This window comes from Oncorhynchus kisutch, linkage group LG6, assembly GCF_002021735.2.
Source record: "Oncorhynchus kisutch isolate 150728-3 linkage group LG6, Okis_V2, whole genome shotgun sequence".
In the NCBI taxonomy this organism is placed as follows: Eukaryota; Metazoa; Chordata; class Actinopteri; order Salmoniformes; family Salmonidae; genus Oncorhynchus; species Oncorhynchus kisutch.
The window spans coordinates 34,715,922-34,740,082 of NC_034179.2; the positions used below are offsets into that span (position 1 = coordinate 34,715,922).

The window sequence follows — 24,161 nt, forward strand, 5'->3', positions numbered from 1 at the left end:
AAAATAGTATCATAATGGCAGAATAGAAACCCAGATATCGACCAGATATGATGCCAAACACATGCCCACATTAACCCCTCTGGGTCTGGGTAAACACTGATGGCACAAGACCCCTCTCCATCCATCCACCAGAAATCTTGTTGCGGTGGAAGGTTAATGAGTTACTTCAGGAATTTGGCAGTGAGGTATTATATCATCCCCATAGTCAGATGAACTCAGATGAACTCGAGGATACCACAAGTGTCCAATATGAAGGAAGTTAAGAGGTAGTTTTGCGAGCCAATACTAACTAGCATTAGCACAATGACTGGACTTCTATGGGTATTTGCTAGCATAGACTAGCAGTCATTGCACTAACGCTAGTTAGCAACTTACTTCAAACCGCACACAAGACATAAAATGGTATCCACGAGTTGATCTGACTCTGGGGAAGCTTTGTCAACCGTTCTCACCTGAGTGGGGCAAGGAGCCTGGACCTTTCATCCTGACATAACTAACTCAATACCACCAGTTGACTTTATCATCTTTAAAACACTTAATGACTTTAGTTCAATCTTATTGATTGTGCATGCTGCCATGTCACTCACTACATTCGAATCCTGAAAAAACTCCATACAGTGATGCAGGAGCTATCATGATTCTACTTCAAGTCCTCTCTCAATTATTAATGGCCTTATAAAGCAAAGGTGTATCATTGATTGTGCACATCACATACATCATGAACATGTATACCACTGAGGATTTCGGATGTAATTTAGATGTAAAACATTTAACATTGTATGCAACACCTAACTAAATTGTTACCGTAACACCTCCATTCAAGAAGCCTATGCATGTATGGTCAGTGAATTCCATACCTGCCACGAGCTGGACGGGATCTCGGCAAATTTTCCGAGTCCTCCGAAGGTGTAGCATCTGTACATATGGTCCAGGGACTCCGAGCAGTGCCAAAGTAAGCCGAAGCTCACCGAGTCCTTGTTTTTCAGATGGTCCTTGACAATCCACGCAGGGGATATAAAACTGAAACTACAGATAGCGACCAGAGCAGAGGACAGAAGGACCCAAAAGCAGCCCACACAACTGAACATCCTCGCAGCTTGGGGCAACGAGTAGCTCGGAGACAGCTCGATCCCAACCCCGGCTTCTTTCTTCTTCCGATCCAGCAATGAATGCATTTGGAGCACACACCCAGAAAAGATCAGCTGAAGCTCTCCCCCAACAAATATTACATCAACAGCCTCCTGAAGCAGGATAACGAGTTAATTTGTTATCCGTAAAGATTATTATTTAAAGGGATATTCCAGTGACCTAAACATCGGCTCCTGATTTCATAAAATAGTCAAACATGAGCACGTCTAGGTAAACAAGCTGCCACCTCAACAAGAAGTAATGTCTACTTTAAATAGGCTATCCGTTACTATACTTGAGAATATAGAAATGTGAGTCACCGCAGAACACAAAAGATGTTTGTAACACGGCACCCGAGGCACAGATACGTAACTGTCAGTCCGTAGGATGGTCGCCACCTGGAACTATCAAATACTCTTTAACGAATTTTACGCAAGAGATAAAAAAATTTAAACATATGGTTAGTGTTGCAGTTCTCTTTATCGGTCCGGTATTTGAGTCGCCGCGCTTTTTGCTCAGCAGGAGAAGCCGTGGTTTTGGTTAAGCGTGGTAACCAGTGGGCTTCACAACAAAAGTCTCCACATTGGCGCGCGCGTAACTGCGCGCTGTGACTACTCAGGTGGGCGTATCCCCATCAATGTTGTAAACTTTCCCTTTAGTCCTCATGTTGCTGAGGATATACATTTTAGATTAGTGATATTAAACCATTACGCATACACATTTTACCAAAAATAAGCAAACGTGCCCATATTTTACTGCAATTGTCTTTGGAAAACAATTCGAATATGTACAGTGAAATACAGTACTTACTGGAAAATACGTTTTTTCCCCTTCATTTAAACAAAATCAAAATCACTGGATATTACACACATGATTATTGCTGATCATTCGCAGTTAGACATGTCTCTTGCTCATTGACGTTACAATAGTCCACATTGCCCCCCACTGGTTAAACGGCATTGCAACAAGAGAAATCGCATTTTGCTGTTTTAAAACGACTTTAGCGACAAATAGGCAGAAAAGTTTTATTGTACGATAGCCATAAAATATTTACAATAAAGTATTTCATACTGTACAACAAAATGGGGATAAAACAATTTTGATGCACAAAACTGCAGCATCTCTATGAACTTGTTCAAAAGCCAACCACACACACTTGAAACACTGCACTGGGATGAGCACTAATTTGCTGAGTTACAGGTTGCATCATTATCTTGCAATGCTAGAGGTTAAATACCCAAGTGCAATTAAGAACATGTTGGCCACAAACTAAGATCAGCCATCAAGCTAATGATGACTGAAATGGAGCCAAATCAATCCCCATGTTTGGTGGCAAACAAGACTTGCATTTCGTGCAAAGAGGAATTGTGCCATTTTTCATCAGTGGTAGCACTTCTGTTCCTTCTAGTACTCTGCCAAATCAAAATAAAAGCTCATATATATATATATAGAAATCCAACACAATTTAAATATATTATAGATTACATACACATACGTCAGAAAAACAATATTAGTGGTACATAGTACCAAGAGAGTCCTTTTCCACACATCTCAATGAGGTTCAAAATCAGAACAATATTAACATTATATTCAAAGAGTAGACTTTTCAATTGAACATTTGTAATTGAGATTTGCTTAGACATTGCTTTTGACAGTACATACAAAAAAATAAAAGTTCAACAATCACCATTAAAAAAAACTAACATGAATATATTGGGGTTAAAGAGAAATCTAAATATGTATAAAATTATATTGAGTAGCACGGAGTTGCTCTTTCTTTGCCACTGTAGAACTTCTTCAGTACACAACAAGGAGTATTTATGCATTTGTCTTTGCTCTGTAATGACATGGACAAGGAGCCAGAGCTAGAGATGCATGTGGTTAGCTAGACCGCAAAATCAATATGGTCCATTCCAGTTTCACTGTAACATGTCTGACCAGCCCTCTACAGTACATTAGGGCACAGCTAGGAGGGCAAGACAACTCAACCTATCATCATAGTAACCCATCCCACCGCCACAATACTCCAGGAGGGCCCAGGAATATTAGCAAGTTATGCATCAGCCGCAAATAAAAACTTGACAAAGCACCTACTGGTGGATTCCATCTTAAAATTGTACGTGTCACTGACCCCTTTCAAAGAGATTTCATTAAAAACAAGAAATAAGGAATGGGCATAAGGGCAAGAGGTGGTGGTGGTGTGAGGAGAGACGATGTGCAGGAATCAAGAGAGGAGTGGACAACCGAATCTTCTTAGTGATCGCTTTATGAAGGATGCTTTAGGTCCCTGCAGGCTCCCTCTTGGATGGCATGGTAACAGAGGTAACCATGGCATGGCCGATGCTTTCTGAAGTGCTGCTTCTTCTGACAGCTCCCGTTCAGCCCCATTTTGTGTCATAGCTTGTCATCTCTCCTTCCCTGGGGAATTTGTTCTGGAAGGAAGTCTGGTACTCTGGTGCTCTTAGTGCCACTGCTTTGTTTTTCTTTTTCCTCTTCATTTGTTCAGCGATGCCTTCATAGTGTTACAAACAGTTGGAAGGATGGGATCTACTTCAAGTGTTTCCGCTCACTCACACACACCGGTACAAGTTAATGCAGGAGATCATGGAATGCATTTGTTCTTTGATCTCTATTGATGCGTTTCATCTTAAGGTAATTCCAGTGTACAGTTCATCACTGGACTAGGGGACGTGTCTGTCTGTCAGTCTGTCTCTATAGGGTGAGGGATGAGGGGAGTGACAATGTTTTGGTTCTCCACAGGAGGCTCATAACTGGGGAGAGAGATTGTCCATGTTTCATTGTCAATCATCATACAACAGTAAACGTGTCACAGGTGAGGAGTTATTTTCTATAGTTGACTATATAGTGGCAGATAAATGCAATGGCTTTGGACTGTCATGAATAGGAAACTAGAGCATACAGATATCCGTGACAATTACAAGGCATTTACAGAAATTGGGCCTGGCGAATTGTCTTCAATGCACTCAAGAGTTTGTACTTATCCAATGTGCAGTACACTTATCAAGAGTCCACCATGTTGTAGATTGAGGCAGACTGACTTACCTTGGTGGATTCGCCAGGACTGTCGTGGTGCGCCTGGTGTACGACATCATTGACGATCATTTTAGCGATCTTCCAGGCCATCTCCTCCTGGGCCTAAACACACATGTTACGATTCAAAGTGTTCATCAATCCTAGTGTTTGTTAGTTCAAACAGATTCAACACAAGAGGAGCTTGTTTTGTTGTTTTACATACCTCATCAGAGTTGCCTTGAACAAGTTTCTTCATGGCTAGAGAGAGCATGGAACCTGTGAGGAGAGAGTGGAAAATAGGGCAATGGTCACAAGGATGAGCCTCTTATCATTCGCTCCTCTGTAAGCTACTGGACATATGAGGTACATGAAAAATATATCACAGAACATAATTATCTTAGTATGTGATGTATGCATTTGGAGGAAACCGAGGGCTGGAAAAGCTGGTTTGTGATTAGAGCCATGAAATCTAGTACAAAAAACAGTGTTTTACATATACAGTAAAAGTTTAGTCCAGGGCTTATATCCATTTCCTCTATTCTCAGAGAATGTTCTCTTCTAAGAAATCCTAAATAATAGATTGATGTTTTACTGTATAGTCTTTTATAAGATCTAAAAGCACCTTGGGTTTTATTTGGGAGTGCCTCGCAAACTTCAAGCCACTCTGATTGGGGTTAGGATAAGAAGGCAATACCCACACCATGGATGCCTAAGTGACATGGCACCAAAACCATACAAGCAACAATGAACAGTATAGAGAAAGAGCTACGAATGAAGGAGACAGGCATATATACACTATATGCACGAAACATTAAGGACACCGGCTCTTTCCATGACAGACTGACCAGGTGAACGCAGGTGAAAGCTTTGATCCCTTAGGAGGTCACTTGTTAAATCCACTTCAAATCAGTGTAGATGAAGGGGAGACAGGTTAAAGAAGGATTTTTAAGCCCTGAGACAATTGAGACATGGATTTTGTATGTGTGCCATTCAGAGGGTGAATGGGCAAGACAAAATATTTCTGCTTTTGAATGGTAGTAGCTGCCAGACGCACCAGTTTGTGTCAAGAACTGTAACACTGCTGGATTTTTCACAACAGTTTCTGTGATACCCCTTAAAATGATTGGATTCTATTATTTCAGCCACACCTGTCGCTGACAGATGTGTGGCTTCAGAAACTATTCATACCCCTTGACTCATTCCACATTTTGTTGGGTTACAGCCTGAATTCAAAATTGATTATTTTTCTCACCCATCTACACTGAATACCCCATATGACTAAGTGGATACATTTTAAGAATAAATAAAAAACAACAGAAATATCTCATTTACACAAGTATTCACACCTCTGAGTCAAAACTTTGAATAAGCACCTTTGGTGGTGATTACAGCTTTGAGTCGTCTTGGGGGTGTCTATCAGCTTTACACATCTGGATTTGGGGATTTTCTCCAATTCTTCCTTGCAAATAATTCTCAAGCTCTGTTAAGTTAGACAGGGCGCAGCGGTGAACAGCAACAGATTTTCAATGGGATCCAAGCCTGGGCTTTGGCTGGGCCACTCAAGGTCTTTCACATTCTTGTTCTGAAGCCATTACAGGGTTGCTTTGGTTGTATTCTTGGTGTCCTTGTTCTGTTGGATCATAAATATTCGCCTCAGTCTAAGGACTTTTGCACTCTGAAGCAGGATCTCATCAGGGATTTTCCTGTATTTGGATCCATTCTTATCCGTCTCCCAGTCCCTGACACTGAAAAGCATCTACATAGCATGATGCTGCCACCACCATGCTTCACGGTAGGGTAATCATTTTATACATTTTGAATTCGGGCTATAACAACATAATGTGGAATGAGTCAAGGGGTTTGAACACTTTCTGAAGGAACTCTATAGCCTATAAATAATTGCTACATTAGTGTTTGCCTGTTACCTTTGGATTTCTTCACATCCGGTTCTGGTTCGGCTTCCCTGATAAACTGGCCCAGCTCGTTGACTTTCCCAAACGTCATTCTTCTGAACAGTGAAGTCATACATATAGGATGTTAATGGAGACAGCACCCTGTTACTAGCCTGGTCCCATATCAGTTTGTGTTGTATGGCCAATTCCTAATAGTCATAGTCATTCGGTCCCAGCACAAACAGATCTGAGACCAAGCTAATCTCTTACTGCAACTAGGACACTACCGGTGATGCCTAAGGCCACACAAATCTCCTATATCAGCCTGTGTTGGGCCATTAGACTGCCATCAGAGCTGATTGTAATGTAATGGGGATGACCTACAAATCTGCCATGTCACAGAGGACTGCACTGCAGTCTTTGAAAATATGTATTTGGAGCAGTTTAGTCACATCAATGGTCATTACACACTGGCCTACTTAGCTAGCATCAAAGAACTCTCTTGGGGAAATTACAGTAGTAAAATCACGGCAGTTGAAGGGTAGCTATGGAGGAAATCTAGCACGATTATAAAAACAATTTTCACTCATTTTGTCCAGCAGAGAAACATGAAAATCCAAATCAAATATTTGAAATAGTAATGTGGTTTACAGAGCCATTTGAGGTGACTGTACTGAGAGTGGTGAGAATAAGTAACTAAAGGAGGCCTGAGTAGGCTATGCAGAAACTCACCCAGCATAGGGGCGCTGGTACAGGGACTCTGGGTCCAGGCTGGCTATGTCCACTGTTATTGCTTCGTCAAAGTTTTTCAAGATTTTTATTGCTGCCACCTTTTTGGCACCTTGCTGTAAGCGAAAAAATATATAAATGATTTGCACATTTAGAGCAGAACTAGAGGGGAAATCAATCTATTTATGTTAAGTAAACAAATGAATACCCACTAAATATTGAACAAAAGGTATGAGTGCTACTGCTGTTGAACATAATTGATTTGCGTGCACTTAGACAATGAAAATAGGAAAATGCCAGTAGAGCTAAAGTGAAAGTACAGGTTGTGAGCAGGTCAGGTGTGGGGTTATCTACCTGGGCTTGAGACCCCTCAGTTGTGTTGGTGCTGCGGTCAAAGTCAGAGGCCACGCCTTGACCGGGAGCGCTAGCCAGCACAAACTCATCCGCTCGGACAGAGTTGATAAGGTCACTCAGATACTTGTAGTAAAGGTTACTCGACAGGAAGCCTGGCATGTAGACCTGCGAGAAGAAATATGACATTAACAAAGCTAAACTTCAAAATGCCTTTCAGTCACAAAGGTCTTCCGTTTTCTCCAGAGCCTGACAACGTGTTTCAACATCATCCCTAGCCTTGGCAACAAAGTCGTACCACTGAGACACACAGTGCATTCGGAAAGTATTCAGACCACTTTACATTTGGTTACATTACAGCCTTATTCTAAAATGTATTAAATTGTTATTTTCCCGCTCAATCTTCAACACAATACCCCATAAAGATAAAGTAAAAACAGGCTTAGAAATATTTGCGAATGTATATAAAAAAAAATCTAACTGAAATATCACATTTGCATAAGTATTCAGACCCTTTACTCAGCACTTTGTTAAAACACCTTTGTCAGCGATTACAGCCTTCCGTCTTCTTGGGTATGACGCTACAAGCTTGGCACACCTGTATTTGGGGAGTTTCTCCCATTCTTCTCTGCAGATCCTCTCAGGTTGGATGGGGAGCGTCGCTGCACAGTCCGGGCTCTGGCTGGGCCACTCAAGGCCATTCAGAGACTTGTCCCGAAGCCACTCCTGCGTTGTCTTGGCTGTGGACTTAGGGTCGTTTTCCTGTTGGAAGGTGAACCTTCGCCCCAGTCTGAGGTCCTGAGCACTCTGGAGCAGGTTTACATCAAGGATCTCTCTGTACTTTGCTCTGTTCATCTTTCACTCTATCCTGACTAATCTCCCAGTCCCTGCCACTGTAAAACATCCCCACAGCACGATGCTGCCACCACTATGATTCACCGTAGGGATGGTGCCAGATTTCTTCCAGACGTGACGCTTGTCATTCAGGCCAAAGTGTTCAATCTTGGACCAATCAGACCAGATAATCTTCTTGTTTCTCATGGCTGTCATGTGCCTTTTACTGAGAAGTGGCTTCCATCTGGCTACTCTACCATAAAGGCCGAATTGGTGGAGTGCTGCAGAGATGGTTGTCCTTCTGGAATGTTCTCCCATCTCCACAGAGGAACTCTGGAGCTCTGTCAGAGTGACCATCGGGCTCTTGGTCACCTCCCTGACCAAGCCCATTCTTCCACGATTGCTCAGGTTGGCCAGGCGGCCAGCTCTAGGAAGCGTGTTGGTGGTTCCAAACTACTTCCATTTAAAAATGGAGGCCACTGTGTTCTTGGGGACCTTCAATGCTGCAGACATTTTTAATTCCCTTCCCCAGACCTGTGCCTCGACACAATCTACGGACAATTCCTTTGACCTCATGGCTTGGTTTTTGCTCTGACATGCACTGTCAACTGTGGGACCTTATACAGACAGGTGTGCGCCTTTCCAAACCAAGTCCAATCAATTGAATTTACCACAGCTGGACTCCAATCAAGTAGTAGAAACATCAAGGATGATCAATGGAAACAGGATACACCTGAGCTAAATTGAGTCTAATAGCAAAGGGTCTGAATACTTATGTAAACAAGGTATCCATTTTTTAAATTAAAATATATATATATAAATTATGGGGTATTGTGTGTAGATTGATGAGGAAAAAATATAATTTAATCATTTTTTAGAAAAAGGCTGTAACGTAACAAACTGTGGAAAAAGGGAAGGGGTCTGAATACTTTACGAATGCACTGTATCTATGGCTCTGGTACCACTACCTTCAATAACCACAAAGGCCTGTCATTGATAATCTAAGCCTCATGGTCTTAATCTAAAGGAGTTCCCAAAAGTAAATCATTTTGACGTGTAATTTCTGTTTTGTTTTTCTGGCTGAATTCCAGGTGATTTTACAGTGGTGAGTTTGCAGTGACCGCTGTGGGTTTCCTATATGTTGTCATATGTATTTGGCCCAGGTAACTGTGTGACCTACGACCCCTCACCTTTTCCATGGTGGTCCAGGCCTGTCTGAGAGGAGTGGTGAAGCAGTCAGGTAGAGGCCCTCCCTCCCGGCAGATATTAGACTCTATCTCCATCCGCACAGAGTCATCAAAACCCAGCGGGTTGGTGGCTTGGAGTGAGAAATACCTGGGGAGGAAACAGATTAGATCATTATTAAACTGGTTCTCAAATAAACAAGCCAGGCTGAGTAATGTGGAGGTGGTAGCCCTTTACACTCATACCAATATACGGTTGAAAAGTGAAGACTTGGGCAGTGATAAATGCTTAAATTGGAACGCAGGACTGTCAAAGTTTTGCTATACAATACGTCAGAACTTAGGCTCTGTGCTTCAAAGCACTGTATGGGTTTTGACTGACAGTCATTCTGAACTTGAGCACCTCGCGTGACATGAAGTTTGTTATTTTATAACTTAGCTAGTCATGCTAGCAATAGAACAGGCTTTCAAATGATGCCCATCTGACCCAGATTACGATTTATAAATGGACCATTTTTGGATTGCGTAAACAACAGTAATTGTGTGATGGCGTGGATGCAGGGCTGTGTTACAAACAAAACAGTGACAAGTGTGCCTGCGCTAGTTCCTCAACGGCACAGCTAGGAGAGCTAAAAAATATATATTTTTAAATCACCTTATAGTTGAAGACTCTTCTTTGAGTTATAAAAGTGCATTGAAATGACTTAGGAACTGTGCTTGAAGACACCAGTTAGTCCTCTCACTCAAACCCCCACATTTTTCTAGAATATTGTGATATGATACTGAATTTTTCCAGAGTATTTTCAGATCATATTATGGATTCAGTCTTGTGAACGGTTGTGTTCTCACCTTTGGTCTAATAATTGCCATATAATGTCCAAACTGTTCCTTTTCTAAGATAGTGTGAAGGCATAGGTAGTGTGAAGGCATAGGTAGTGTGAAGGCATAGGTAGCGTGAAGGCATAGGTAGCGTGAAGGCATAGGTAGCGTGAAGGCATAGGTAGTGAAGGCAAATATAGTGTAAATAGATGTCTTAGGCACACCAATACGTTTACTGGCCTAGAGTACTTAAAACCGATTTTACATGTAGAACAGTGTGAAAATGTCGTCAGTCAGACATCTATAGCAGGTGGTCTCTCAAACACAGCGCAATGAACGATCCGCAGACAAACGCTAGATCCCTATTCGGTGAGATGTGTGTGAGCAGTTACTTGTCGTAAAGGATCATGGCGTCGTTCTGGGCCTCCAGGCCGTCGTACTGGCCAGCCTTAGCAGCCAGCTGGTCCTGGAAGTTATCTGCTGCCAGCCAGAACTGCAGGACATTCACAGCATCCTCCTTTTCCATGTACTGGGGAGACACACAACATACTAGCTTTATTACCAACGACACTTCTATTAACACCTACCATATGACACTAATGTGGAATAGAAGAGAGAATAACAGAAGAGATACAAACACCACCAGTACCACTAATGACTAAAACACCTATGAATGAACTTGATAAACTGTGGCTGTGTATATTTAATAGCAAGCAACAGTAACATCAGTTGTGTTGCTCTTACCTCAGAGAAGTAGAAGAGGGCCGACTCACAGAATAAGATGTCTGCCAGGAACACAGAGCCACTTGTCAACACTTCGATCTGGTACTTACAGAAATGATGGCTGCGCAAGAATTCACTAAAGTGCCTGGGAAATATAGATTATACAGTTGAAGTCAGAAGTTTACATACACCTTAGCCAAATACATTTAAATTCAGTTTATCACAATTCCTGACATTTAATCCTAGTAAAAATTCCCTGTTTTAGGTCAGTTAGGATCACCACTTTATTTTAAGAATGTGAAATGTCAGAATAATAGTAGAGAGAATTATTTCTTTCATATTTTATTCCTTTCATCACATTCCCAGTGGGTCAGAAGGTTACATACACTAAATTAGTATTTGGTAGCATTGCCTTTAAATTGTTTAACTTGGGTCAAACGTTTTGGGTAGCCTTCCACAAGCTTCCCACAATAAGTTGTGCGAATTCTGGCCCATTCCTCCTGACAGAGCTGGTGTAACTGAGTCAGGTTTGTAGGCCTCCTTGCTCACACAAGCTTTTTCAGTTCTGCCCACAAATGTTCAAGAGGGTTGAGGTCAGGGCTTTGTGATGGCCACTCCAATACCTTGACTTTGTTGTCCTTAAGCCATTTTGTCACAACTATGGAGGGATGCTTGGGGTCATTGTCCATTTCGAAGACCCATTTGTGACCAAGCTTTAACTTCCTGACTGATGTCTTGAGAAGTTAACATAATTTTCCTTCCTCATGATGCCATTTATTTTGTTAAGTGTACCAGTCCGTCCTGCAGCAAAGCACCCTCACAACATGATGCTGCCACCCCTGTGCTTCACGGTTGGGAAGGGGTTCATCGGCTTGCAAGCCTCCTTTTTTTACTCCAAACATAACAATAGTCATTATGGCCAAACATATCTATTTTTGTTTCATCAGGCCAGAAGACATTTCTCCAAAAAGTACAATCTTTGTCCCCATGTGCAGTTGCAAACCATAGTCTGGCTTTTTTATGGAAGTTTTGGAGCAGTGGCTTCTTCCTTGCTGAGCAACCTTTCAGGTTATGTCGATATAGGACTCGTTTTACTATGGATATAGATAATTTTGTGCCTGTTTCCTCCAGCATATTCACAAGGTCTCTTGCTGCTGTTCTGGGATTGATTTGCACTTTTCGCACCCGTCAGTCATACTGTTCATATGACGGGTGTCATATGTTCATCTCTAGGAGACAGAACACGTCTCTTTCCTGATCAGTATGACGGCTGAGTGGACCCATGGTGTTTATACTTGCATACTATTGTTTGAACAGATGAACGTGGTACCTTCAGGCAATTGGAAATTGCTCCCAGGGATGAACCAGACTTGCGGAGGTTTATAATTCTTGGCTGATTTCTTTTGATTTTCACATGATGTCAAGCAAAGATGCACAGAGTTTGAAGGTTGGCCTTGAAATACATCCCCAGGTACACCTCTGATTGACTCAAATTATGTATATTAGCCTATCGGAAGCTTCTAAAGCCATGACATTATTTTCTGGAATTTTCCAAGCTGTTTAAAGGCACAGTCAACTTCTGACCCAGTGGAATTGTGATACAGTGAATTATAAGTGAAATAATCCGTCTGTAAACAATTGTTGGAAAAATGACTTGTGTCATGCACAAAGTAGATGTCCTAACCGACTTGCCAAAACTATAGTTTGTTAACAAGAAATTTGGTGAGTGGTTGAAAAAGGAGTTTTAATGACTCCAACCTAAGTGTATGTAAACTTCTGACTTCAACTGTATCTGGTCACATTTACATTTATGATCTAGGAGTGGATTAGTGTATTACAGAACAGCGGTAAAACTTTCATCCTAGGAGAAAAATCATGAAAACTAAAGAAAAACACTGGCACTTTACATCAACTAATTGAATAAATAAATCTTTCAACGGATACGAAAACAGGAAGATTGGAAAAACAAAAAAAACGTACTGTTGTTCCATGATGGAGAAGACGACAGACTGTGCAATGACGAAACAGTTTGGGTCCACCAGTCCATCCTCCCCACAGATTTTAGCTGTCAAAAAAGGACAAAAAACAGTCACAATCACACAACCGAATATCAAATCATCCACAAAATAGTTATCCCGAAACCAAGTTAAATATACTGAGATGATTACAGCTGATTTGATCTTTAACGTTGGTTGCAACATTCTTACTAGGTCTAACATTCTTAGGAATGCACACAGTACTCACAAAGTTCTGATACAGCACTCACACAGTCTGAGTACTCATACAGTGACTGCAATGTCTTAAGAGTCAAAGTCTCATACTAACGGCAAATAGGCGGCAATCAGGACTCATTTCTTACCGACTATGTCGTTTCTGAGCTGTTCTGTGATGGGGATGGGCCTAGCAGCGTCTGGAGAGATGTACTTGGTGAAGATGTTCACTGCATCTCTCTCTATACCTACAACACACAGGAGGAGAAGATGTTTAACAGCCAGCCACACGCGTCATAAACTGTGTACAACTCAGATATTGTTACTTCAAATGTGCTATTAAAACAAATTAACGTCATTATTCTGACAGTCAGTTGTTTCACACGGTGGAAATAAGAACAAATATCGTGAATATACTAGCCTTCTCTAGTCAGTGAGTTATACAGGCCTATAAATAAATGATAAAGACAAGCCAAACACACAAAAGGAGTTGAAGTACAGCTATAGAGTCTCTGAAACATGCACCACCAGTCGCCTCGAAGAGACTCCAGGCTACTTACTTAACCTTTATCTATGCAAGTAAATTATGAACAGATTCTTTACAATTACGACCAGTCAAACGTACTCTTCATGAGCTTGTCTGAAAGCTCCTTGAGGGCGTTGGTGGACTGCAGCTTGAATGACGTCCCTGTCCTGTAGGAGGGCTGTCTGGTGGGGGTGTCTGCTCTGCTGGGAGCGCCAGGCCTCTGGTCCACCACAGAGCTGAAGGAGTCCCTGTGGACGAGCTGCGCCGTGGGGCCTTCACTACTGTTACTGTTAGCGTCCTGGGGGCTGGGGGTAAGGGGGCGTGAGGAGGAAGGCCTGGGGATGGAGTGTAGGTCCATGTCTGAGTAGGATGAGGGGTCGGGGGAGACGGGGGGGGAGGCGGGCTCGGCCAGGGAGCTGTGTTTGACTGAGTTGAGGCTGTGGGCCCGGACCCGAGACCAGCTGGTGGAGCGAAAGCTCTCTGCCTCCAGCCAGAAGCAGACCAGGTGGTCAGCCCCGCGGGCCTCCTGGAACTGGATGTAGTAGGGCATGGCCACGTTGTCCCGCAGAATCTGATCCACAGTCTTAGACAAGCGTGAACGTGTCTCAGAGGCCAGGTAGTTCACACTAGAGCGCCCTGAAACACACAATCAACCAATGAATCAAATGTCAGTATAAAGACCTTTTTACATCAGCAGTTCTCACAAAGTCTTTAACAGTAACCCTGCCTAAACAACCACAGCATCCTGAATAAAACCATACACAATCAATAACAAAAGAGAATACTTACAAAAAAAATATTTTTAAAACCTATTAAACTACGGCACATTTCCTGGGTCACATGACCAGAGAGGCCATATGAATGACTGACTGAAGCCTGGCTGGGGGCCTCCAATTACATAATGGACTAAAGTTGGAGCACTAAACAGTGAGCTGACTGAGGTGTTTTGTGATAAGTGTTGTGTGTTCCTGGTATCAGCTCCAGAGTTGGCAGGCTGCCACGGGTGACTGAGCCGGAAGCTTAGCTCTCGCTCGCTCCGTGCCCCCCGCGCCGTGCCTCCCCTCCCTCTCTCTCGCTCCGTGCCCCCCCCTTCCCTCTCGCTCCATTCCCCCCCCCCTCTCTCGCTCCGTGCCCCCCCTCCCCCTCTCTCGCTCCGTGCCCCCCCTCCCTCTCGCTCCGTGCCCCCCCTCCCTCCCTCGGTGCCCCCCCCCCTCCCTCGCTCTCTCTCCGTGCCTCCCTCTCTCGCTCCGTGCCCCCCCTCTCTCGCTCCGTGCCCCCCCTCTCTCGCTCCGTGCCCCCCCTCTCTCCCTCTCTCCCTCCGTGCCCCCTCCACTCTCTCTCGCTCCATACCCCCCCTCTCGCTCCGTGCCCTCCCTCCTCTCTCTCTCGCTCCGTGCCCCCCTCCTCTCTCTCTCGCTCCGTGCACCCCCCTCCCTCCCTCTCCGTGCACCCCCTCCCTTCCTCTCCGTGCCCTCCCCTCCCTCCTCCCTCTCCGTGCCCCCCTCCCTCCCTCCGTGCCGCCCCTCCTTACGTGCCCCCCCTCCCCCCCTCTCTCTCTCTCCGTGCCTCCCTCTCTCGCTCCGTGCCCCCCCTCTCTCGCTCCGTGCCCCCCCTCTCTCGCTCCGTGCCCCCCTCCTCTCTCGCTCCGTGCCCCCCCCTCTCTCCCTCTCTCCCTCCGTGCCCCCTCCTCTCTCTCTCGCTCCATACCCCCCCTCTCGCTCCGTGCCCTCCCTCCTCTCTCTCTCTCGCTCCGTGCACCCCCCTCCCTCCCTCTCCGTGCCCCCCCTCCTCCCTCTCCGTGCCCCCCTCCCTCCCTCCGTGCCCCCCCTCCCTCCCTCTCTCCGTGCCCCCCCTCCCTCGCTCCGTGCCCCCCCTCCCACCGTGCCCCCCCTCCCTCTCTCGCTCCGTGCCCCCCCCTCCCTCTCTCGCTCCGTGCCCCCCCTCCCTCGCTCCGTGCCCACCCCCCTCCCTGTGCCCCCTCCCTCGCTCCGTGCCCCCCCCTCCCTCCCTCTCTCGCTCCGTGCCCCCCCTCCCTCCCTCCCTCTCTCGCGCCATGCCCCCCCTCCCTCCCTCTCGCTCCGTGCCCCCCCTCCCTCCCTCTCCCCCCTCCCTCCCTTGCTCCGTGCCCCCCCCTCTCTCGCTCCGTGCCCCCCCCTCTCGCTCCGTGCCCCCCCCTCCCTCGCTCCGTGCCCCCCCCCTCCCTCGCTCCGTGCCCCCCCCTCCCTCGCTCCGTGCCCCCCCTCCCTCGCTCCGTGCCCCCCCTCTCTCGCTCCGTGCCCCCCCCTCTCTCTCTCCGTGCCCCACCCTCCCTCCCACTCTCTCTCTCCGTGCCCCTCCCTCTCCTCGCCCCCCACCCCCTCCCTCCATCTCTCTCTCGCTCCGTGCCCCACCCCTCGCTCCTTGCCCCCCTCCCGTCTCTCCGTGCCGCCCCCTCTCTCGCTCCGTGCCCCCCCCTCCCTCTCTCGCTCCGTGCCCCCCTCCCTCTCTCACGCCCGCTGAGTCCTGTCTGGGGTCCAGTCAGTGCAGTATACACTGCATTCGGAAAGTATTCAGACCTCTTGACGTTTTCAGCATTTTGTTACGTTACAGCCTTATACTATAACGGTTCTAATAGTTTTTTTCATCAATCTTTACACAATATGCCATAATGACAAAGAAAAAAACTTGACACCTGTATTTGGGGAGTTTCTCCCATTCTTCTCTGCAGATCCTCTCAAGCTCTATCAGGTTGGAGGTGGATCATTAATGCACCACTATTTTCAGGTCTCTCCAGAGATGTTCGATCAAGTCCGGGCTCTAGCTGGGCCACTCAATGACATTCAGAGTCTTGTCCCAAAGCCTCTCCTGCTTTGTCTTGGCTGTGTACTTAGGGTCGTTGTCCTGTTGGAAGGTGAACCTTCCTGAGCGCTCTGGAGCAGGTTTTCATCAAGGATCTGTACTTTTCTCCATTCACCTTTCCCTTGATCCTGACTAGTCTCCCATTCCCTGCCGCTGAACACATCCCCACAGCATGATGCTGCCACCACCATGCTTCACCGTAGGGATGGTGCCAGATTTATTCCAGATGTGACGCTTGGCATTCAGGCCAGAGTTCAATCTTGGTTTCAGGCTGTCATGTGCCTTTTACTGAGGAGTGGCTTCCATCTGGCCACTCTACCATAAAGGCCTGATTTGTGGAGTGCTGCAGAGATGGTTGTCCTTCTGGAAGGTTCTCCCATCTCCACAGAGGAACTCTAGAGCTCAGATTCATCGGATTCTTGATCACCTCCCTGACCAAGGCCCTCCTCCCCCGATTGCTCCGTTTGGCCGAGTGGCCAGCTCTAGGAAGAGTCAAACTGCTTCCATTTAAGAATGATGGAGGCCACTGTGTTGTTGGGGGACCTTCAATGCTGCAGACATTTTTTGGTACCCTTCCCCAGATCTGTGCCTCGACACAATCCTGTCTCGGAGCTCCACGGACAATTCCTTCATCCTCATGGCTTGGTTTTTGTTCTGACAACTGTGGGACCTTATATGGACAGGAGTGTGCCTTTCCAAATCATGTCCAATCAATTGAATTTACCACAGGTGGACTCCAGTCAAGTTGTAGAAACATCAAGGATGATCAATGGAAACAGGGTGCAACGGAGCTCAATTTCAAGTCTCATAGCAAAGGGTCTGAACACTGTTTTTATTTTTAATACATTTTCTATAAAAAAACTAATTCTGGGGTAATGTGTGTAGATTCATTATTTTATTTCATCCATTTTAGAATAGGGCTGTAACGTAACAAAATGTGGAAAAAGTCAAGGGGTCTGAATACTTTTAGAATGCACTGTAGTGTTGTCACCCTACTCTACTGCATTCCCAGGCCAGGCCTCAAAGATACACCACTGGTTCAACCACCCCCTCCCTCTGACTCACCGGTAACTAAAGGACCTGTCCCAGCAGGTGTTGTTACTCACCATGTCATAAACAATACTGGGGTAGCTGGCTGCTGTAGCACTATAAAACAAGTTCCTGATATCCACCAACTAATGAACTGCTTGATTTAAATAGCCTACATCTTCAGAGGGAAGACGATTTAGGCACAGCAAGCTTCTCAGTACGACACATACATTATAAGTAGGACCAGGAGTTTTACCAGGCCATGTGTTCACTCAGGAAAACCTCTGGGCCATACTTATGCATCATACTAAAAAACGTTGCTGGTAGGTCAAAATGCTAACCCATGCATGAAGCTGGAGCGAGTGCGTCGCAGGATTAGCCTGGCCGGTTGGCAGTTAAACACAGCAGCACCATGTCCACTAGCCACCATTATCATTTTGTATCAACTCACTCATGAGCACACACGATCCAGTCAAAAGGACAGGATTTAAAGCGAACGAGCTCATCCATTCAAATCAATCTAAATCACCGATCTAGGATCAGTTTAACCTTTTCAATCATAATGACCTAATCCCAGATCAGAACTGCTACTCTGAAACACTTGTTAATACACGCCATGAAAACTAAGACAAATCAGTGGAGGACTGGAGGTACATACCCAGATCCCCAAAGTGTGCAGCCTCCATGTGGATGGGCTGTTTCTTGAGGATTGCTGTGCGTCCGCGGGCGAAGGAGTCCATGTTGGCAGAGATGGCATTGATAGCCACATGGCTGGGCCCCGCCGCCTCCAGGATGGCATGATGGTTCCGGAGGCTCAGGGAGGGGGACTGGGGGCTCGTTGGGGCTACAGGGGAGGAGGAAAGGAGGATGGTTGAAAAGAAATCGGTATCTTAATTCCTTTGATCAACACAGTCAATGTAGGCTTAACTTTCTAGATGACAGAAACCCACAACATCAACAACCTGTTATGGTCCTGAAAAACAACTTATTTAACTGAAGTCTGTAGTGATCCAGTACATGAATGTCTCCAGTTAGAGCTCAGAGGGTGGTGTGACCTTTTATGAAACACTGTGGTGCGGGAGACTTATTGAGTTTTAACTTATTAAAAAAGGTCACTGTGAGCCTGTCTGAAAAGGGAAAACACTTCACGGCTATCTCTCTATCAACTCTTAAACCAAAGTCTCAACTTCCGCTACAATTACTGCCTGGTATACACAGAGTTCACCAAACATTAGTAACACCTTCCTAATATTGAGTTGCACCCACTCCTTTGCCCCCAGAACAGCCTATATATCGTCTGGGCATGGACTCTACAAGGTGTCAAAAGTGTTCCACAGTGATGCTTATGTTGACTTTAATGCTTCCCACAGTTGGGTCAAGTTGGCTGGAGTTGGCTGATACACACAAGAAACTGGCTTAAAAATCCTTCTTTACCGTCTACTCCCCTTCATCTACACTGATTGAGGTAACATTAATAAGGGATCATAGCTTTCACCTGGATTAACATTATCAGTCTATATTTTATTTTACCTTTATTTAACTAGGCAAGTGAGTTAAGAACAAATTCTTATTTTCAATGACGGCCTAGGAACAGTGGGTTAACTGCCTGTTCAGGGGCAGAACGACAGCTCGGGGGTTTGACCATGCAACCATGCGGTTGCTAGTCCAACACTCTAACCACTAGGCTACCCTGCCGCCCCATATCATGGAAAGAGCAGGTGTTCTTAATGTTTTCTATACTCAGTGATGTGTCTTATTACCTACATCAATCAATTCTCTCTCAGAATATTTACAGAAATAACTACAAATATAAATAGGAAGAATGATTAAAAAGGGAAAGCTCAGAGGGAAACCTTCAAAAAGGTGTGAGGGAACACAGCACTGCAACTAAAGAGGCACTTGACTGCTTTCAAAGAACATCTAACAAGAGCCTTCCTCTATTTTCAGGGCTTCTCAATATGAAACATCAGGTGGCAGCAGCACATCACTGCAATTCAGAATTTCAGAGGGTTAGTAGTGTGGTACCCACCTCTATTGACTTTAGCATCAACTGGTCGCTCAGGATCCTTTCCTTTGGCTGTGGGTCAAAAAAGAATTACATAGCACTGTAATTAGAGCAGTCTCTAACATTTGATTCGCAATACAGGGGGAGATCAGTGACTGGAATATTGGGCCTGGAGTCGTCGTAGGGTAAAGCAATAGGGATGATGTGGTGTCACTGAAAAAGCACTCACTAAACTATCCAGTTACATAACGGTCTAGGCCTGGTCGGGAAACAGATATGCCTGTGACAGTGATAACCATGCCTGTTCAGCAAACACTCATGCACAGATCCTCACTGTCACACACAGATAACATACGGAGAGAGAAACTAGCTACTTGTGTGTGGCTCCTAAAAGGAATAAAACAGAGTTATTCTTCACATTGAAGCTTGGCTGCCATTTTACAAGGCGTGTTTATTGACTTGCAATGGCCTTGGTCTATCAGCTCGAGTGTCACAGCAGAGGCATTTTCCCCACTTCGTTGTCATGTTGTTACTGCAAAATACTCTCATCACCATAGTGAACCGTCTGGAAACAATGTCCTGTTTTTCTACACATTTCAGTCCTCCTGTTACATGAAGTAACAGAAATCACCTGGTTACAATAGTGTGGTGAAACTGAACCTTCTGCGCATGACACAAGGAGTCTTTCTGAGGCTCTTTCAGTTGTCAGTGGAGTGGGTCAGCAGATATGGGCTGGTCTGTGTAGGGCAGGCCTCAGGGGGAAGGATGGAAACCTATTTTTCATTACAGAGGCATCCTATGGTGAGCATTTATAATTTCATTTGGTATAGAAATCGGTGTCTACATATGATTGTTATCATAAGTTCATATTATCCATGGTTTGCGGCACTGTAGGCCTAATACTTTACAGTAGCTATCAAGACAAGTGTGTGTGTGTTACTAGCCCAGGAATCAAGGTTTATAGTTTGGCCTAGTAATTTTCATGCAATAATATTTGCTTTAATCTCTTTGGACCACAATCCCAAGGTAAATACTGAGAAGCCAAGAGACATTTAACACAATTAGCTTAAGTCAATCCTTTAAAGCTGCAATGTAACTTTTTGTGCGACCTGACCAAATTCACATTGAAATGTAAATTATAGATCTGTCACTCATAGAAAGCAAGTCTAAGAAGCGGTCTGTGTGTGCTATTTCTATGGGTTTAGTTGGTACAATGATTCTCTACCCTATAGTTGCTTGTTTTGTCACAAACTGAAATTAGACGAACTATTAGAATTTTAGCAACCAGGAAATGGAGGAGCGATTTCTGCATAGTACATCTATCAAGCACTTGAAAGGTAAGTTGCAGTAAGGTGCATCATTAGGTCATGAGTTCGGGTCCTGCTTTGCACGGCATAGCCCTTGATCATGATTCAAGAGTCATTGGATGAAGGCGTCTTCTGTAGGGGGGAGTTGTGTTAAGAGCCGCGGCGCTCGGTCTGAACATTAACACGCATTGCTTGCAGTACAGTTTTGGAAGTACAAGGACCTCATCTTTCATGTTGGTGAGAAATCATTTTAAATTGATACACACCTTTATAGGGTTAGGGTTCCCACATGGCCATATTTCCATGTTTACAGCACTTGTTTACAGAACACAGACAAAAGACAGAGTGGATGGCATCCCGAGTGCCACAGCGGTCTAAGGCACTGCATCGCAGTGCTAGAGGCGTTACTACAGACCCGGGTTCATTACTACAGACCCGGGTTCATTACTTGGCTCATCGCACTCTAGCGACTCCATGTGGCGGGCCAAGTGACTGCAGGCTGACCCCGTTCGCCAGTCCTTAAATTGACTCTTCCGAGCCCCTTGCAGCGATGAGACAAGATCGAAAACTGGGGACAAAAAGTAAAATACAAAAAAAATATGAGTGAACTACCAGTGCTCATTAGGTATCTGAGTCTCCGAACACCTGTGTGAACGGAATACTGACGCCACAAAGTGATGTCACTGAAAAATACTGTCGGCTGCCACTGCGTTAAATCCAGTGTTAAAATAGTGTACAGTAAGTGTGTATTTTGTATTTGTGAAATTATTTTGATGTGGAAGTAGATTGACTGTATGTTTGTTTATTCCATGTGCAACTGTGTTGTTGTTTGTGTCGCACTGGTTTGCTTTATCTTGGCCAGGTCGCAGTTGTAAATGAGAACTTGTTCTCAACTAGCCTACCTGGTGAAATAAAATAAAACAATTTAAAGATGGATTTATCTTTCTAGAACCATACTGCAATTGAGAATCAAATCACGTTTAATCTTTCTAGAACCATACTGCAATTGAGAATCGATTCACGTTTAGGTGGAGTATTTGGCTGTTTTGGCTTCCAGAGCCAATTTGCCATTTAAAAACAGGCGTTCCTGCATGTGGGCATTCCTGCATGTGAGCATTCCTGCATGTGGGCATTCCTGCATGTGCAGGCACCCCCTCATTTTTCTTCTATTGGCACTACAGAGGGTAGTGCGTACGACCCAGTACATCACTGGGGCTAAGCTGCCTGCCATCCAGGACCTCTACACCAGGCGGTGTCAGAGGAAGGCCCTAAAAATTGTCAAAGACCCCAGCCGCCCCAGTAATAGACTGTTCTCTCTACTACCACATGGCAAGTGGTACCGGAGTGCCAAGTCTTGGACTAAATGGCTTCTCAAAAGTTTTTACCCCCAAGCCATAAGACTCCTGAAAAGGTCATCAAATGGATACCCAGACTATTTGCATTGTGTGCCCCCCAACCCCTCTTTTTACTCTGCTGCTACTCTCTGTTCATCATATATGCAGTCACTTTAACCATATCTACATGAACATACTACCTCAAATCAGCCTGACTAACCAGTGTCTGTATGTAGCCTCCCTACATATAGCCTTTCTTTTTACTGTTGTTTTATTTCTTTACCTACCCATTGTTCACCTCATACCTTTTTGCACTATTGGTTAGAGCCTGTAAGTAAGCATTTCACTGTAAGGTCTACCTACACCTGTTGTATTCGGCGCACGTGACAAGTAAACTTTGATTTGATTTTAAGCTAGGACAGGCAGGAAGCGTCTGTATGTGGCGTTAACATTAGATGCCAGCCGCCAATAAGCACCACAGAAGAAGGGGCAGGAGCGACAATGGTTGCTAGCTAGCCGTATACCTGTAGACAGTGTCCATGCCCCGCCTGTCGGGCACTGTTTTCCCACAGTGCTGTTAACGATGGCAAAGGCAGGTGTTCGGTAGGCAGGTGCGAAAAACACTGTGTGCTAGTCCGATACACAGCAGAAGGGGGCGACACAGTGTGCTAGTTAGCTAGCCAACACAAGGTGTTGCCCCAGCTACCCACCTGCTGTGCTTGCCGTAGGCGGGGGCAAACGGTAGACAGGAGGCGGGGCGACACTGTGTGCTAGCGAAGGGAGGAGTGGAGGCGATGGCAGGGGGCGATGGGAGGAGAGGGGAAGGTTAATTCAGGAACCAATGGGATGTTCGAGGGGCAGCCTTCCTGCAAATGGAATGCCCTGAATTGCGGGCTGCAGTTGCACACTATTGCTTTAACCAAAACATGTGAGGTCCTTGGACTAAGGAGTAAAGTTAGGCTCCTTTAGTGCAATAATGGCCTATCCATGGGGCATAGCAAACTAAAGAAAAATGTATGTGGCATTATTAGCTAACACATCACCAAGTGAAAGGCGACGGTGTGGATAGTTAATACCCAATCTAATGTGCATTGTCCAAGAACGAATTGAGATCGATCATGGATGCTAGTTAGGTCTGAACATCAGCTAGCGATTTAAGTGGCAAACGCTATTGAGAAGGAAAACTGGATTAGTTTGCTAACATAGATTTGAGATCATCTGGCTGCTTGTTGTATTTCTTCAGATTTGAAAGAGATAGATGGATTATTTAGCAAATACACTTTTCTCCAACGGATATTTGTCGAAGGCCTTGACTTGACACAGACCTGTCAAGCGCATTCTCATCTCAGTCATTAGCCATCGAGCATTTCTCAACCTCTCCCGCAAGCCTCTTCTTTGCACCCTTCGGCTTGCGCTAGCTGGCTAGGCTAGCATACTTCCTTACCTTTCCTCCTGAAAAACGACATGACGATTTTCACGATCTGAATGTATCCTCAGCTCAATGACAACATCCCGTGGATTCCCGAGTCCCTTCATTCACATGCATCGACTCTAGACAACTGAAATTGGTGTATTTGCAACCGACTGGACTGTTATATCCAACATTTCCCCCTTCTGAAACCAGTGGCCATATTGTCAATACGTCTCACTTCCGGACTGATGCTGCAGCAGCATTGTGGGAAACTTGCATTGTTTGCTAGTTACAGCAGAGGGCAATAGCCACAAGGAAGATATTATCAGGGGGGAAGTTAGGTGTTACGGCATCGAGGCAATATTGTAGTATCTGGGATCTACATCGGTTTATATTAGTTACTGTGCTGTTACTAAGCAGTAATGCACTACGGCAGTGTTTTTTAAATTTTTATTTTTATTAATAACAAATCAATACATAAAGCACATGAGGGAACACAAGCATACATAGATTACAAACAATGGACAATCGAGCTAGGGGGTACAATATCACATTACAACTACACAAGGACCTTAAGGGACATGCATATACTTACAATTCTAACAGCTTTTTTGTTAGTAGAGCATTTAATCGTCTTAAAATACAGTTCAATTTCTTTTTGTAGGGTACGAAAATGTGGTTTTCTGTTTGTAAATTTACATTTGTGTATATGAAATTTGGCCAAAAGAATAATGAAATTAATTACATAAAAATGATTCCGCTTATTTCTATTGTATGTAAAGAATCCAAACAGTACATCTCTCCACAA

General features: G+C 44.9%; 2 protein-coding genes across 2 annotated transcripts in view; both read right to left on the reverse strand.

Moving 5' to 3' along the window:
- The window catches only part of lhfpl7 (LHFPL tetraspan subfamily member 7), a 231,657-nt gene extending 229,909 nt beyond the window's left edge, over positions 1-1,748 (reverse strand). The window contains exon 1 of the mRNA XM_031826643.1: positions 858-1,748. Within this exon, the coding sequence (XP_031682503.1) occupies positions 858-1,175 (318 nt within the window). The 5' untranslated portion in view covers positions 1,176-1,748. The remainder of the gene's footprint in view (positions 1-857) is intronic.
- Positions 1,749-2,139: 391 nt separating this feature from the next.
- Positions 2,140-23,646, reverse strand: LOC109892742 (A-kinase anchor protein 10, mitochondrial). Its single transcript, XM_020485487.2, has 15 exons — positions 23,387-23,646; positions 19,326-19,373; positions 17,955-18,140; positions 13,529-14,065; positions 13,053-13,151; positions 12,674-12,758; positions 10,715-10,838; positions 10,363-10,499; positions 9,158-9,302; positions 7,137-7,301; positions 6,786-6,898; positions 6,087-6,169; positions 4,385-4,437; positions 4,192-4,284; positions 2,140-3,899 (listed from the first exon to the last, which is right to left on the reverse strand). The coding sequence occupies exons 1-15, from the start codon at positions 23,406-23,408 to the stop codon at positions 3,894-3,896; spliced, it is 1,896 nt and encodes a 631-aa protein (XP_020341076.2). The 5' UTR covers positions 23,409-23,646; the 3' UTR covers positions 2,140-3,893.
- Between the last annotated feature and the right edge of the window lie 515 nt (positions 23,647-24,161).